At 48.4% G+C, this 13,036-nt stretch overlaps 1 protein-coding gene across 3 annotated transcripts in view; it reads left to right on the forward strand.

Annotated features, from left to right (window-relative positions):
- The window catches only part of CAMKK1 (calcium/calmodulin dependent protein kinase kinase 1), a 99,666-nt gene extending 86,969 nt beyond the window's left edge, over window positions 1–12,697 (forward strand). For all 3 annotated transcript variants that reach the window (XM_036394993.2, XM_036394995.2, XM_036394994.2), the window contains exon 16: window positions 7,994–12,697. In XM_036394993.2, coding sequence (XP_036250886.1) covers window positions 7,994–8,066 — 73 coding nt within the window. In that variant the 3' untranslated portion in view covers window positions 8,067–12,697. The remainder of the gene's footprint in view (window positions 1–7,993) is intronic.
- Window positions 12,698–13,036: the final 339 nt, after the last annotated feature.

The following is a 13,036-nucleotide window of genomic DNA, read 5'->3' on the forward strand; positions in this document are numbered from 1 at the left end:
GGCAGAGACATCATGGTCAGACAAAAGAGAAGACTTTGAAATTGCTTTTTCACTTGAGAACACATACAGTGGTTTTTTACACAGTTTTCTGCCAGTTAATGAAATGGTGGAACACGTTGCAAGGGGATACTTTGGAGAGTGGGTAGAAATTACTATATTGGGATTAAAAAAGGCACAGAGATCTTGATGACTAATAGATTCATCAACAGTTTTTAAACATGATGGTGTGTACAGGGATGGGGAGAGAATTCCTCTGTCCTTTACTTGGTTTTTACTCTTTCTCCTTCATTTTTGTCACTGATTCCTTTTAGAGCCAGGATTCTGGGCCATCAGTCCAGTAAATAACAGCTGGACCAGTGGCCTGATCTGGACAATTATTTTTATATAAATAAATTCTCACCCCACAGGATCTATAAGGCTGTGCCTGACAACAAGGCTGTGTTGTCCCAAAATGATTCTTTTCCACCCAGAATCCCAGTCCCATTCCCAGCAGACTCCCATGGGGGTGTGCTGAGCCTCACTGCACCATTGATAACACAATTAGAGGAGTCTCTCTCTGCCTCTCACAGGTGTGTGGGGATTTCAGGGCTCAGCTCAATTAAGGATGATAATTTTCTATGTCCCCAGCTGAGTGTTGGAGACTTAAGGAAGACTTTGTCTTGGAGTCCATAGGCAGACACCAGTTTGGCATTTAAACACCCTGCTCATGAGTGCTGCTGTGGGACACATCTGGAGCATGGCAGTCACAGCTCTCAGCACAAGGGATTTGCTCTGATTTGTTCCTCTTTGCTCAATGCATTCCAAATTATAGTTATTGCTAATTGGACACATGTCCCTACCCATGTCTTCACTATCATTGCTGGTCACTGCATTGCTCTAAAATGGGGAAACATTTACTAAATTTGAAGAAAAATGTATTTTATTCTTCCCACTATCCCAGACAGGTGACTTGGAGCAAGGCAGAATTTCTTTTCAAACCCTGCCTGAACTGATGTTTCAGGGTGGTATAACCCTTGGTCTGTTTCCAAATGGGACCTGTTCCCTTCTACCTTAATTTGAGGTGCTTGAAAACTCACCCAGGTGGTGGGAAAACCCCTGGACCCTTGGTGCTGGCTCCTGCCTGGAGCTGGGTGCTTCAGTATCTGCTCAGAAAAAACAAAGCTCATTTGATCTCAGGGAGCTGTGAAACTTCTGAGCAGCCACATTATCAATGTCTTGTCCTTTATAAAATATTCTTAGGCTTTCAAGATGAGCTGTAAGCCTTCACTTTTGTCCCCTTTTTAAAGTTGCTAGTCAGATTTTCTTCAGTTCATTGAAACCCAGCATCTTTCCCTGTCTCAGCTCATTCTGGTCCTGTGTGTTTTCAGGCTCCTTGTACAGACTGAAAGGTTTATTTTTTAAAGGTTTATTTTTTAAAATTGTGTCATTTCCACTGTTGTGCTGCTGTGTCTGGTGCCCTTAGTTTACAAAACCAAACCAGGAATGGAGCTGCAGCCGTGCTGGGCTGGCCTCTGCCCAGCTGTGTGAGCACTTAGAAATATCCCAAACCAATATGAATGTGCCAATTCTCCACTGCACCAATCCCTGTGCTTAATTTCTCAGTCTCATGCCATCAGTGCCAATTTTTGGCAGTAACAATTGACTTAATCCTAAATTATTTCATGCACAACTGGAGCTTTGAGAACCCATCTCAAAACTGTTGTTTAAAAGAAAGATACTTGCCAAGCCTGTCCAACAAATGGTGTTGTGTATTAAACACCACAGCAGGGATGCTCCTTTTAAGGCATATGGATTATTATTATTTCAAACTTTGGAAAACATTTTACTGACTGAATCTAATGAAAATAACTTCAAATTTAAATAAATGTGTTGGATCCAATGACATTAATCTCAAGTGAGCCACAGCTAAATGGGAAATATTCATTGCTCAGTGAGTTATCTCTTGATGACAGTGTTATTTCCTCAGGGGCAAACAGAGTAGACACCAAGCTCATCCACTTGTTAATTCATATTGCTTGTTCCCTGGAAAAACCACCCTTGCTACAGATATAAAGTGCCAATGTTATGATTAGAGCTGTGTTAAAATAAGTTTCAAGTGAGCCTGGATTTCTGTAAAGCTTTAGGATCTTGCAGGAGCAGAAAGTATTGCTGTAGGAAGTCTCTGCAGAGTTTCTGCATGTCCATCACCCTTGTAGCTGGACAGGGGACCCCAAAATTGGGACCTGCCAGAAAAGCAGTGCCTGCAGCCATCACTGTGCTCTGGACATGTGGCTGCCCAGGAGGAGCTGAGAAAAAAAAGAGCCACACATTGCCAAGCTCTCCTGCACAGAGCCCCTTGTCCCAGTGGCAGGGTCTTCAGAGGGACATAAATCAGATTTTGTAATATTGCATCTCCTTCTGGTTATAGGTAGGAAATAACTTCTTGTGTTTCTAGGGAAGAAAAAAGGAAATGCAATTAGAGTACTCCAGTTTCACATTCAATCTATTTAATTAGGCTGCATGTGAAATTGCCAGAGCCCCACTCAGTGCTGCCTCAAGTATCTCACATCTGTGCCATTTTGGGGATATACTCTGTAGGAGATCCTCTGGCAGTGAGCTGAGCTCTGCTACCAGAGCTTTCTGCTATTTCATGCCTAATTGATGACTCTTAAAATGGAGCTGTCCTTCAAGCTCACTCCTTGGGATTTGGAGAGGAGGAAACTAAATCATGTGGCTGCATCTTTTTGTAATTTCTCCCTGCATTACCTCCACAGCCTGCTGGGCTCTGTCCCTGGAAATGCTCTGGGCAGATGTCTGTGGTAGCAGCAGGGCTTTGCTGTGGCAGCCTTGATGCCTTTAGAGGACACCATTAAGACACCACTGATGTGAAACAGTTCTGGAGTCAACACTGGGAGGACAGAATGTTTTTTAGCACTCTTTAGACCTGGAAGAAGCAAATCCTCTCCTGGCTGTTATTTATTGCTCTGTTTATCAGCACTGAGCAGTTTCAAGGGCAGATTGTTCAGTGCAGACACGCTCAGCAGGTGGAGGGGAGCTAAAAGGATGATGCCCCATTTAGCAGTTGCTGTTTTGTACACCTAGAATGGTGTGAGAGCTGCCAGCTGTCACCTCCCTGTCAGCTGGGCAGTGGCCAGGTGTCACTGCATCCTGCCTTTCCTGCAGGAGCTCCCAGGAGAGGCAGTGATTCATGGAGTCTGACAGATCCTGCAGACCACGGCCAGGTTCAAGCCCATCATTAATGGTGGCTGCTGAACCAACTGATGTTTTCTAACTTTCCAGCTCCAGGGTATTTTTTAAGCCCAGTTCAGCATTCACAGCTAAGTTCTGGATTTCTGCTAGCAGTGTTTGCTGCATTTCTTCTGCCTGCTCCACATTTCTCCTAACTGAGTCAGCCCTGGCTTCACCACATTTTATTGCTCTCATTTATTGCAAGTACTACCTATCAAATTAATTGCTGTATTTTGACAGACCCAATTTACTTGCCCATTATGGCTGCTAACACTGTTGATGAAATGTGGTTGTCAGCTCCTCTGTAGGGGATCAGTTGGTATTTTAAAAGCCTACCCTGTTTCTTGCCAAAAAGAGACCCAAAAAGTCACTGCCCTTAGGGCCATATTATCCATGTGGGTTAGGCATAAGGAAGCCAAGGGGGAAAATGAGATAAAAAAAAAGTGGCTGACCCAGGTGTCTGAGCAGAAACAGCTCCTCCCAAAGAGAGAACTGCATGTTTTGTGGGAAGAGCCATGCCCCACTTGCAGGTGGCACAGGATTTTCCTCTGGAATGACCCACAACCAGCAGTGGGGGGCCCAGTGCTCCTGGGGCTCTGCCCCATTGCACAAGGGACACAAAAGCCCAGAGGTGCCAGGGCAGCACAGCTGGACACCAGCAGTGTGCTGGGAGGCATCTGGAGCTTTCAGCAGTGGTAGGGGCTGGAGTGGGTTTGTACCAGTGCTACCAGTGCCTGACCTCACCTGTCCTTAGGTAAATGTGGCTGGTGTTCCATCCCCATTCCTCTCTGCACTCTAGGCTGGACAGGCACAGAAATACAAGCTCCTTCACCTGCTGCCATTGTCTTCATGATCACTTTCTTCCTTTGTCTCATTGTTTTGCTCTCAGGGACAGATTCCTCTTAAACACATCTGTATATTTGCATCCATCTTTAAGGTAATTCCATGTCTGTGTTTCCCATGGGTGCTGTAGAAACCTGTGTCCCCTCCTCACCCTGTGTGATTTGTGTGGTAGTGACAGCATTTTACTCCATCCTTCCTTCCTGTAGGAGCAGTTTTATTGCAGTCATTCTGTGTGTGTCACACTAATGTTTATGTGTGCTTTTTATTATTATTTCTATTTGTGATTCTTTGAGCTGCTTTTAGGGAGGGAGGGGTGAAAAAAAAACAGTTGGGTTTTAGCAGGAAGTGCTGCTCAGCCCCACGTTTGCAGAGTGAATAGCTACAGAATTTGGGAAAGGCTGAGCTTTAGAATTTGACTTTAATATTTAGTGGTTGTGCAAAAGAAAAGGCTGGAGCCATCTCTGCTCCAGATGCTCCACCACTCCCTTGTGCTTCTGCCTCTGCTGCAGCACTGGGAGGCTCTGGGCAGACCAAAATTGGTTGCTCCAAGTGACCACTTCAGCCAGGACTTCATCAAAACATTGTCACTTGTCCAACCACTTGCACAGACCCTTCTAGGAAGTGTTGATCCAGTTAATTCTGATAAATAACAAAATAACATGAATGCAAACCATGATGAGCTGCTTACAGACACCTCAGTGGGAAGTCCTAGGATCCAGTGGTTAGGCAGGACACAGCCTCCAGCAGGCTGGAAGATCTGGGCTGAGAGACTGGGAAACAACCACACATCTCTAAATACCTTTGGGAGCAGCTCCAGCACTTGGGAGACTCTGTCTGGCCTGGTTTATGGCTCTGAGACACATGGATGGGCCAGAGCCAGGATGTCACCTGCTCTGCATGAGGAAGGACTTGCAGAGATTCTCCAAAAATAGCCAGGAGAAGGCAGGCAGAGGCAGATGGGGACTGACGTGGTGCCACTGCCTCCTGCTGCTGCATTTCCATAGGGAGGAAGGGACTTGAGCAGCCTGCACTGAATGGGGGCTCCTGGAGGAATCCAGGGGGGTGTGTTTGTGCTCTGTAGGTTGTCCCACACCCTCCCTGCCCCCTGCTCCTGTGTTTGGGAGGGCAGTGTGGGGAGGCTCCCTCCTTGTGGGACACAAAGCTCATGTGATCCCCCCACAGCCATGCGCTCTCCTGGGTAACTGCACAAACCAGGCTTTGCTCCCCTGTGCCTTACAAAATGTAGGAGAAATAGAGGCTTATTTCTTAGCAAGAGTTATTTTACTGAGGATTCCCACCCAGCCTCAGGCCTCACAGCAGGAGCCTGCTCCTGTGCAGACATGGAGCTCTGGTGCTGCATCTCTGCTGCTTTTTGGCTGGTGTTTGCCACCCTGAGGGTCCTCTCAGCCTGCCATGGAGGTGTTTGGAGAGGCAGAGGCTGCTCAGAGTGCTGGGACAGCACTGAAGACAGCCCTGACAGGAGCAGGATCAGCAGGATGTGCCAGACAGGGAGCTGGGCTGTGCTGAGCTGCCACAGAACTGAGCCTCTGCTGCTAAATGAGGTGATCAATCATTTGAAGAGAGGGATGACAGGCACTGAAGGCAGGGCTGTTCCTCAGCCTTTCCCTCAGGAAAATGGTCCATGAGTTCAAGGTCAGGTTTACTGCAGGGCTTTGCTGAAGTGGAGGGAGAAGGGAACATGATTTTTGATCATTTCTGGTTTCTTCAAAAATTGGGTTAGCCCTGTGTGTACTTTGTGTTATTCCTAGGCAGGAAATACCCCCAGAGCCCCCAAACACTGTGTGCTCCAGGCACTGACACTCCACTGCCAAGCTGGCTGTGGATGTTCTGCAGAATGCCCAGAGCAGCTATGGCTGCCCCTGGAGCCCAGCAAGTGCCCAAGGCCAGGCTGGACAGGGCTTGGAGCAGCCTGGGATAGTGGAATGTGTCCCTGACCATGGCAAGGGGTGGAACAAGGGGATTTTCAAGGTCTCCTTCCAACCCAAACCATTCCATGATTCTATGGTACAGCCAGAGTGCTGTGAGCAAGGCTGGACACACCTGGGAGACACCACTGCTTGGAGATGATCACCTCCCTTGTGTTGTGGATATCTTTATGATGGAGAAATGGGTGTTTTAGGTGAAGTTACCTGCCTGTGATCAGTTTCTGCCGTGGGTGGCACCTGGAGGTGTCCCCTTTTCTCCATCCAGTGACAGTCTCATGCTGTCTGGGGGTGGCTGGGCAGGGTGGAGGTGCTGCTCCTCGAGGGTGCCCTGAGTGCAGTACAGCTCAAGCCTTCTGAAACATCAAAAGCATCAGAAACATCAAAAGTTAGGGGTAGGAGGAAAAGGCTGAAGTTACTGTGGTGTATGTGCAGTTCAAGGAAGTGACCTTGGCTGAGATTCTAGGGCTGCTGCTCTCAGGCTTTGGGGACTGCTGTTTTGGGGACTGCTGTTTTGGGGACCAGGCAGACTCACAGAAGCTAAAAAAAAAAAGCCAAAATCACAGAGTTTTTGTGTAGGACAAACTGGGTTCTGGTAGAAACATTCAGTTTTACTGCCATTTACTCCAGCACTTTGGAGAAGCAGCTGTGGGATCAACCCATCCCTCTGATCTTTATTTTAAAAATCAGATTAAAGAAGAGCAAGCCACAACTCTCCAAATGCAAACTAGATAATTTGGAAACCATGCTGGTGGTCTGCAAGACTTTTCCCTAGAGTCAGATACCTCCTCATGGAGTAGGGCATCCAGGGAAATGGATTATCAGCCAAGGGGTATCAGGGACAGACAAAGGGGATACAGAGACTCCATCATCAGAAGGAATGAAAAGGACACTTTATTATTAGAAATCTAGAAATCTAGAAATTAGAAGTTCTTATAGAAACAATGGTGGTCCTAAGACCTGATTGGCCTTTAGGAATCTTCTCTCACACTACTGGTGAACTGTGCATAGTACACTCTGGAGAAGCATATCTATAAACAATGGTTACAGAAAGAGAGATAATATTGTTTGAATTCTTCCCTCTAAGTTTCTCACAGCTTCCCAGGTTCTCCTGGGAGAACCATGTCTCTCTCTGTTCAGAGGATATGTAATTACTACAGTGGAGAGCTCAGTTTTGGGAGCAGAGACCAAGCAGGTGTCCAGGCCGAGCTGCCCATCCCTGCAGGGCATCGTGCTGGGCTATTGCTGAGGGGTTCATTGCTGCTTCATTGCTGCTCCCTGTTGATATATAAACCCCCCCTGCCCTGCTGTGTGCCTACAATGTCTCTATCTCCTGTGAAAAATGCTAATCACTTGTTTCTAAGATTTTAAAAGTTTAATAGTAATAAAATGGTTATAAAAATAGTAATATAATTAGAGTAATAAAAATTTGGATTATTAGGATTAGACAATATGAGACAATAAAAACAAAGAGTTATGGACAGTCTGGGTACCTTTTTCTGGGCAAAATAGGCCCGATAAAGGACACCCATTAACAGAGGATTAACCCTTAAAAGCAACAGCCTGTTGCATATTCATACACCTCATACATGATGCATAAATTCCATTCAAACGAAGGATTGTGTCTGGTCAGTGTCAACTTCTTCCTCTGAATCCTGAGGCATCTCCAGGGCTGAGTGAGGTGGGGAGAAGTTCGTTTCTTCTGATAAGAGAGCAATAAATTCTTTTTCTCTGAAAGATTTAGGTGTCCTGCTATTTAGGTGCCCACCTTTAGGTGGTTGCTATCTCGGTGGGGGCACCTCAGTTTTTGGGAGCAGAGGCCAAGCAGGTGTCCAGGCCGAGCTGCCCATCCCCGCAGGGCATCGTGCTGGGCTATTGCTGAGGGGTTCATTGCTGCTTCATTGCTGCTCCCTGTTGATATATAACCCCCCCTGCCCTGCTGTGTGCCCACCATGTCTCTATCTCCCCACACCCTGCAGAACGCAGGGCAGCAGAGAAGCCGCCCGGGACCCGGAGCTGCCCGACGTGTGCGAGGACGAACCCGCGGCCTGAGGGCGCGGCTGCTGCCGGGGCCGGCCGCCCTCACCCTCACCGCCCTCACGGCGCAGGCCGGGGCCTGCCCGGCACGGCAGGAGCGGCCCAGCAGAGCGGAGAGAGCCCAGCAGGAGCAGCCCGAGCCCAGCAGGAGCAGCCCGGGCCGGGCGAGCCCGGCGGGAGGAGCCGGGCAGCAGCGGGAGCCCCGGCCGAGGTGCCCGCGGCTCCTCCGTGCGTGCCTTGTGCTTCACCCGAGGAACCGGGCTGGGCTCCTCTCAAGGGGCCTTTCCCCCCACAGAGACTTTCTCCTTGTGTTATTGCATTCTCTACTTCAAGCATCAGGGGAAAAAATGGTGTTAGAGAGACAGGTTTTGTATGGGAGGGCAGCTGTTTTATTTAATGCACTTGGGTACATCAGGAGTGCTGCTGCTGGTGTGGAGATGAAGGCAAAATGTCCTTGGGTATCAGTGAAATGATATGAGATGCTGCTGTTGGAGTGAACATCGTCCCTCCCTGTGTCTTTCTTTCTTTTTCTTCCCTTTTCCTTTTTCCCTTATCCATAGATTGCTTCTAAACTTGGGGTTAGAAGCTTCATCTCAATAGTTCAACAGCTGGTAAGAGATTACACTTAAAAAGGTAAATACAAAAAGGGAAGAAAGAAAGACACAGGGAGGGATGATCCCTGAGTTTTGCACAGTGTCAGTCCTGCCCCCAGCCGTGGCTTTAGTCGGGCAGTGCTGCAGAGCAGAGGAGTCACAGGAGATTCCCTGGATGTGAGTGAGCCCTGGGTGGCACAGAGCCCCGGGGCATGGGGATATGCTGCCACACAGAACAGCTTGGTGCTCCAGGGACAGCTGCCAGGGCTGCTCTTCCAAAGAGCTGGCAGTGCTCCCACTCCTGCACCCACTCCTGCACCCACGGACCATGGTCTCCAGCTGAAAAGAGTGGCAGGTTTGGGCTTTATTTTATTTCATTTCCATCTCTTCACTTATTTCTTGTGTACCTGATGCTTTTAAACTTTAATTTCATTAAAATGACCCAAACTGGGAAAGGTTCCTAGGATGGAAAATGTTGGTAGAGGGTTTTAGAAAGATACAGAGCACAAGTTCACAACTTGATCTTTTAATTTTTTTAAAAAGGCTTTATATTTTAATTTTGTTTTAAGACTCTGATTTTTATGCATGTACTGATGCTGCTATTTTATCCATAGATTGCTTCTAAACTTGGGGTTAGAAGCTTCATCTCAATAGTTTGACAACTGGTAAGAGATTACACTTTAAAAGGTAAACACAAAAAGGCAAATACAGCCATTTTTGTGGCTGTTGACTGTACAGACTGTGTGGATAATCAGGAATTTCACTCTTCCATTCAGAGAGTAAGAACCAGTGACATCCATCTGTCCAAATATATGTCATTATTTTCCCTTGAGCCTTACGGGGTCTGAACATGCCCCTGGGAAACCAGTGGATTGGAATCTTATTTTATAGTACTTAAAGAAAGGGCATGATTAAATTTGGTTCCTACATAATCATCTTAGTGTCTGTTTTTAGGTTAATCCTGAGGACTTGGGACATTGTTCCCTCTTTTTTTGTGCAGGGGGACACATGTATGGGGGCTGTTGGTAGTGACTGGTGTATCCTGGTGCTCCTGTTCTGTTTGCTGCAATCTCATTCGATGGTTCCCAACATTTTCTAGCTGGGCTTTGCTGCTGGTGCCTTCTGTCTGTCCCCAGCCTGTCACCTCCCCTCACTCAGCCACCCCAGTGGGATGCCCAGCACTCCCCAGCCTGGGCCCTTCCTTGTAGATATTGGCAAAACGGGAAAGAACATTGCAGCTTCACTATTGAATGGAGACCTTTAATGCTGAGAGCTGCTGTTGGATCCTGTCAAGGTTTCTGCTCTGGGGCTGAGCTCTGCCCTGCTGCTTCCAGGTGCTAAATCCTGCCTGGTTTTTGGTGTCTGCACCAGCTGTGAGCTCAGCATGCCCTGAGGAACCTGCTCGTGCATCAGGAGGATGCCCTGATCCTTCCCCCAGCCTGGGACAAGGGACTTGCTGCTTGTAATGAAGATTTAAGTACCCAGAGGTAGGGAGTGAAAAGTCTGAGAGCTTTTTCATCTCACCTCATGCAGGATTTCAGGGCTACAGGGGATTCTGTAAATGGGAAGGATTGTCCAGGTGGAACTGCTGCCTGTGGAAGGGACAGCCTGTGGATACAAACTGATCTGTCCTCCAGTTTGTGGAAAAAACTTACCCCAAGACAGGGCCAGGGAGTGACCTTGGAGCAAAGACACATCTCAGGAATGTGCCAGGCAGAAAAGGGAGTTCTGGTAATCCCCATCCCTGTGGAACTTCTGAAGTCTGAGCAATACCTGGGTTGTGCTCAAAGAGCTCTAAGGACGCAACATGGGGTTAGTTATTGTATTTTTAATCTGTGGCAAGAATAATTTGCTAACCCAGACAGTTGAGGTTATTTTAGTGATGCCCAAGGCTGTTCTCAGCCTTAATTAAGCAACCAAACAAATGACGAGTTACAAATGAGCTCCATATGATGTTCCTTTAGTGGTACCTAAATCATCACTTCAGTTTTGGAGAGAAATTAATGGTTTTTAATGATTATCTCAAAATCTACTTTGAAATATTTGCCCTTTTAGCTAAAAGAAATCCTTCTGGAGCTGTTCCCACAGGTCCAAGAACCACTGCCTTGAGCTCTGAGCTCCTGTCACACCTTGTTTCTTCAGCAAATCTGCCAACAGGCTTTCCTTTATACCCCTAAAAAACCACCCCTATGGTGTCACAAGCAGCAGCCTGAAAACCTGCATGAAGTGAGATGAAAAATGTGCCCTGGCAGCAGGAGAAACGCTCAGATAGCAAAACCAGGCTCTGTTCCACAGCTGCAATGAAATCCCTGCTTGTTTATGTGCATGTTAGAGCAGCTCAGGGCAACTGGATCTGCTCTGAAGAAAGGAAGAGGCTGAAGAGAGGGGATTTATTTGAGAATAAACATCCCAGGCAAGGCAGCGCTTTCAGCTCTCGAGTAAAATCATTCTCTTCAGCTGGATGGGTAAATATTTGTCTGCTCCTCTCTGTGATGGAGGGGATGGGGTTCAGTGTGGCTCTGCAGAGCAGGTGTGGCACACTCATGCTCTGTGGTTTTCCCCTCCAAACCCTCCTCTCTGCTGTTCCTGGAGCACTGGGATGCTCTGGCTTGGAATCACCAGCAGGGCTCCTCTTTCCCCCATTACCATTGCATCTGGTCAAGTTTTCCAGACTCTTGCAGGCTGAGGATGATTTTTTTGAAAGAAATTTCTCATTTAGGGGAGCAGCACATATCTCTGATCTCCAGCAGGTGCATTTGTTTGTCTTGCTCAGTTAATGGCTCTTAGCCTTTGGTTCTGGGGGTAGTGCTAAGTAAAAATCCTGGTCAAGTCCCTTCTGTCCTGCCCTGGGGAATGCACAGTCCATGTCTTTAACCCTTTGGGCAGGAATGTGCTGCTGCCAATGTCACTCCTGCAAGCAGATGAGGTTTGCAGCATCAGGGCTGCTGACTTTGTGTAGGGCTCCAACCAGAGGGATCCTGACAAGGAACAGTGTAGCTGCTCCATGCAAAACAAACAGTGGGTCCATAAAACAACTCCCAGGCTGCACTTCCATTCCTTATTTATTGCCAAACTTGCAAGGAGGAGCTGCTGGGAGAAATTTCACGTTCCTTCAGCACAACTCTGCCCTGAAGCCCTCAGCAGAGCTGCCATGGGGGAGTTTCTCCATTTGTGATGTGTGGCTGGCAGCTTGTTTGCTCTCCCCAGCTCAGTGCTTTCCCTCCCATCTTGCCCAAAACCCCAAGAGCTTTGTCCCAGCCCCTGAGAGGCCCAGGCTCCCCCAGGGACAGGGATCCCAGGGGATTTCCCAGGGCAGGAGGGCTGTGCTGGGGGATGCCACTGAGAACCTGAGCACCTCTGGGGTGCAGCAGGGAGACTGGAGAGCAGGGAGTGGAGGGTTGGTGTGGAAATGGAGCTTGGATGAGGTGCCAGACCTCTCTGCTGGTTTGTCGGGGACTTTGCTGAGCAGAGCAGTGCAGGACATTCCTTTCTGGCCCAGATCCTTCTGCTCAAGTCCATGCTCAGCTCGAGTCCCTCCCAGGCTGAATTAACCCACATTATGCCATGACCCTGTTGCTGTGAATGCAGCCTTCCATGGGATGAGGGAAGGAAAGCAGCTCATCGGTGCCTGCCCTGCTCCTTCCCTTCCTGGAGAAAAGCCATGTACGCTCAGAGCTGCTGCTGGCAGAGCCCAGACCCTCCGTCAGTACCCACAAAGCCATCAAAGCGCTCCCAAAAAACAGTGTAAATGCAAGAAAACATGAATTGCAACCCTTGAGGGTACAATGCAGATCCTCTGTGCTGTAATTTTGCTGCTCTTTCTGATTTCTAGGCCTGTTCTGTTGGTATTTCTGTCTCTTGTTGCACTTGAAGCTGAACCTCTGCCCCTGTATTTGCTCTGCTACGATTCCAGCATGATGTAAATGCACTCAGTACTGTGACAGCACGGGGCTGTTGCACTGTAAATATGTACCATGAAGAGAGAGGCTATTTTTTGCATGCTTTTGTACTGTAGAACCGATGAGAAAACGACAATAAATTCCACAGAGATGACGCTGGCTGTGAGTGCAGTTCCTACGGCAGCTTGCCCAGGGGGCTGCGACTGAAGCACTCACTGTGCGTGTCAGAGCCCAAGCCCGGCTCTACGCTCAAAGGCCCCTTTAGCCCTAAGGCCGGGGCAGGCTCTAAGCCCGACCTAAGCCCCGGTCGCAGCCTAAAGCCGCCCAAAGCCCGGCCCGGCGCCGGCCCCGCCCCCTGGCCGTTCGTCACAGAGCGCTCCGCCTCCCAACCAATCAGATCGCTCAGTCACGTCCGGGCCCCGCCCATCACAGAACCCTCTGGCTTTCGACCAATCACGTCGCCCTCTGGCGTCGAGGCCCCACCCCCTGCATC

Source organism: Molothrus ater, chromosome 21, assembly GCF_012460135.2.
Source record: "Molothrus ater isolate BHLD 08-10-18 breed brown headed cowbird chromosome 21, BPBGC_Mater_1.1, whole genome shotgun sequence".
Classification (NCBI taxonomy): Eukaryota; Metazoa; Chordata; class Aves; order Passeriformes; family Icteridae; genus Molothrus; species Molothrus ater.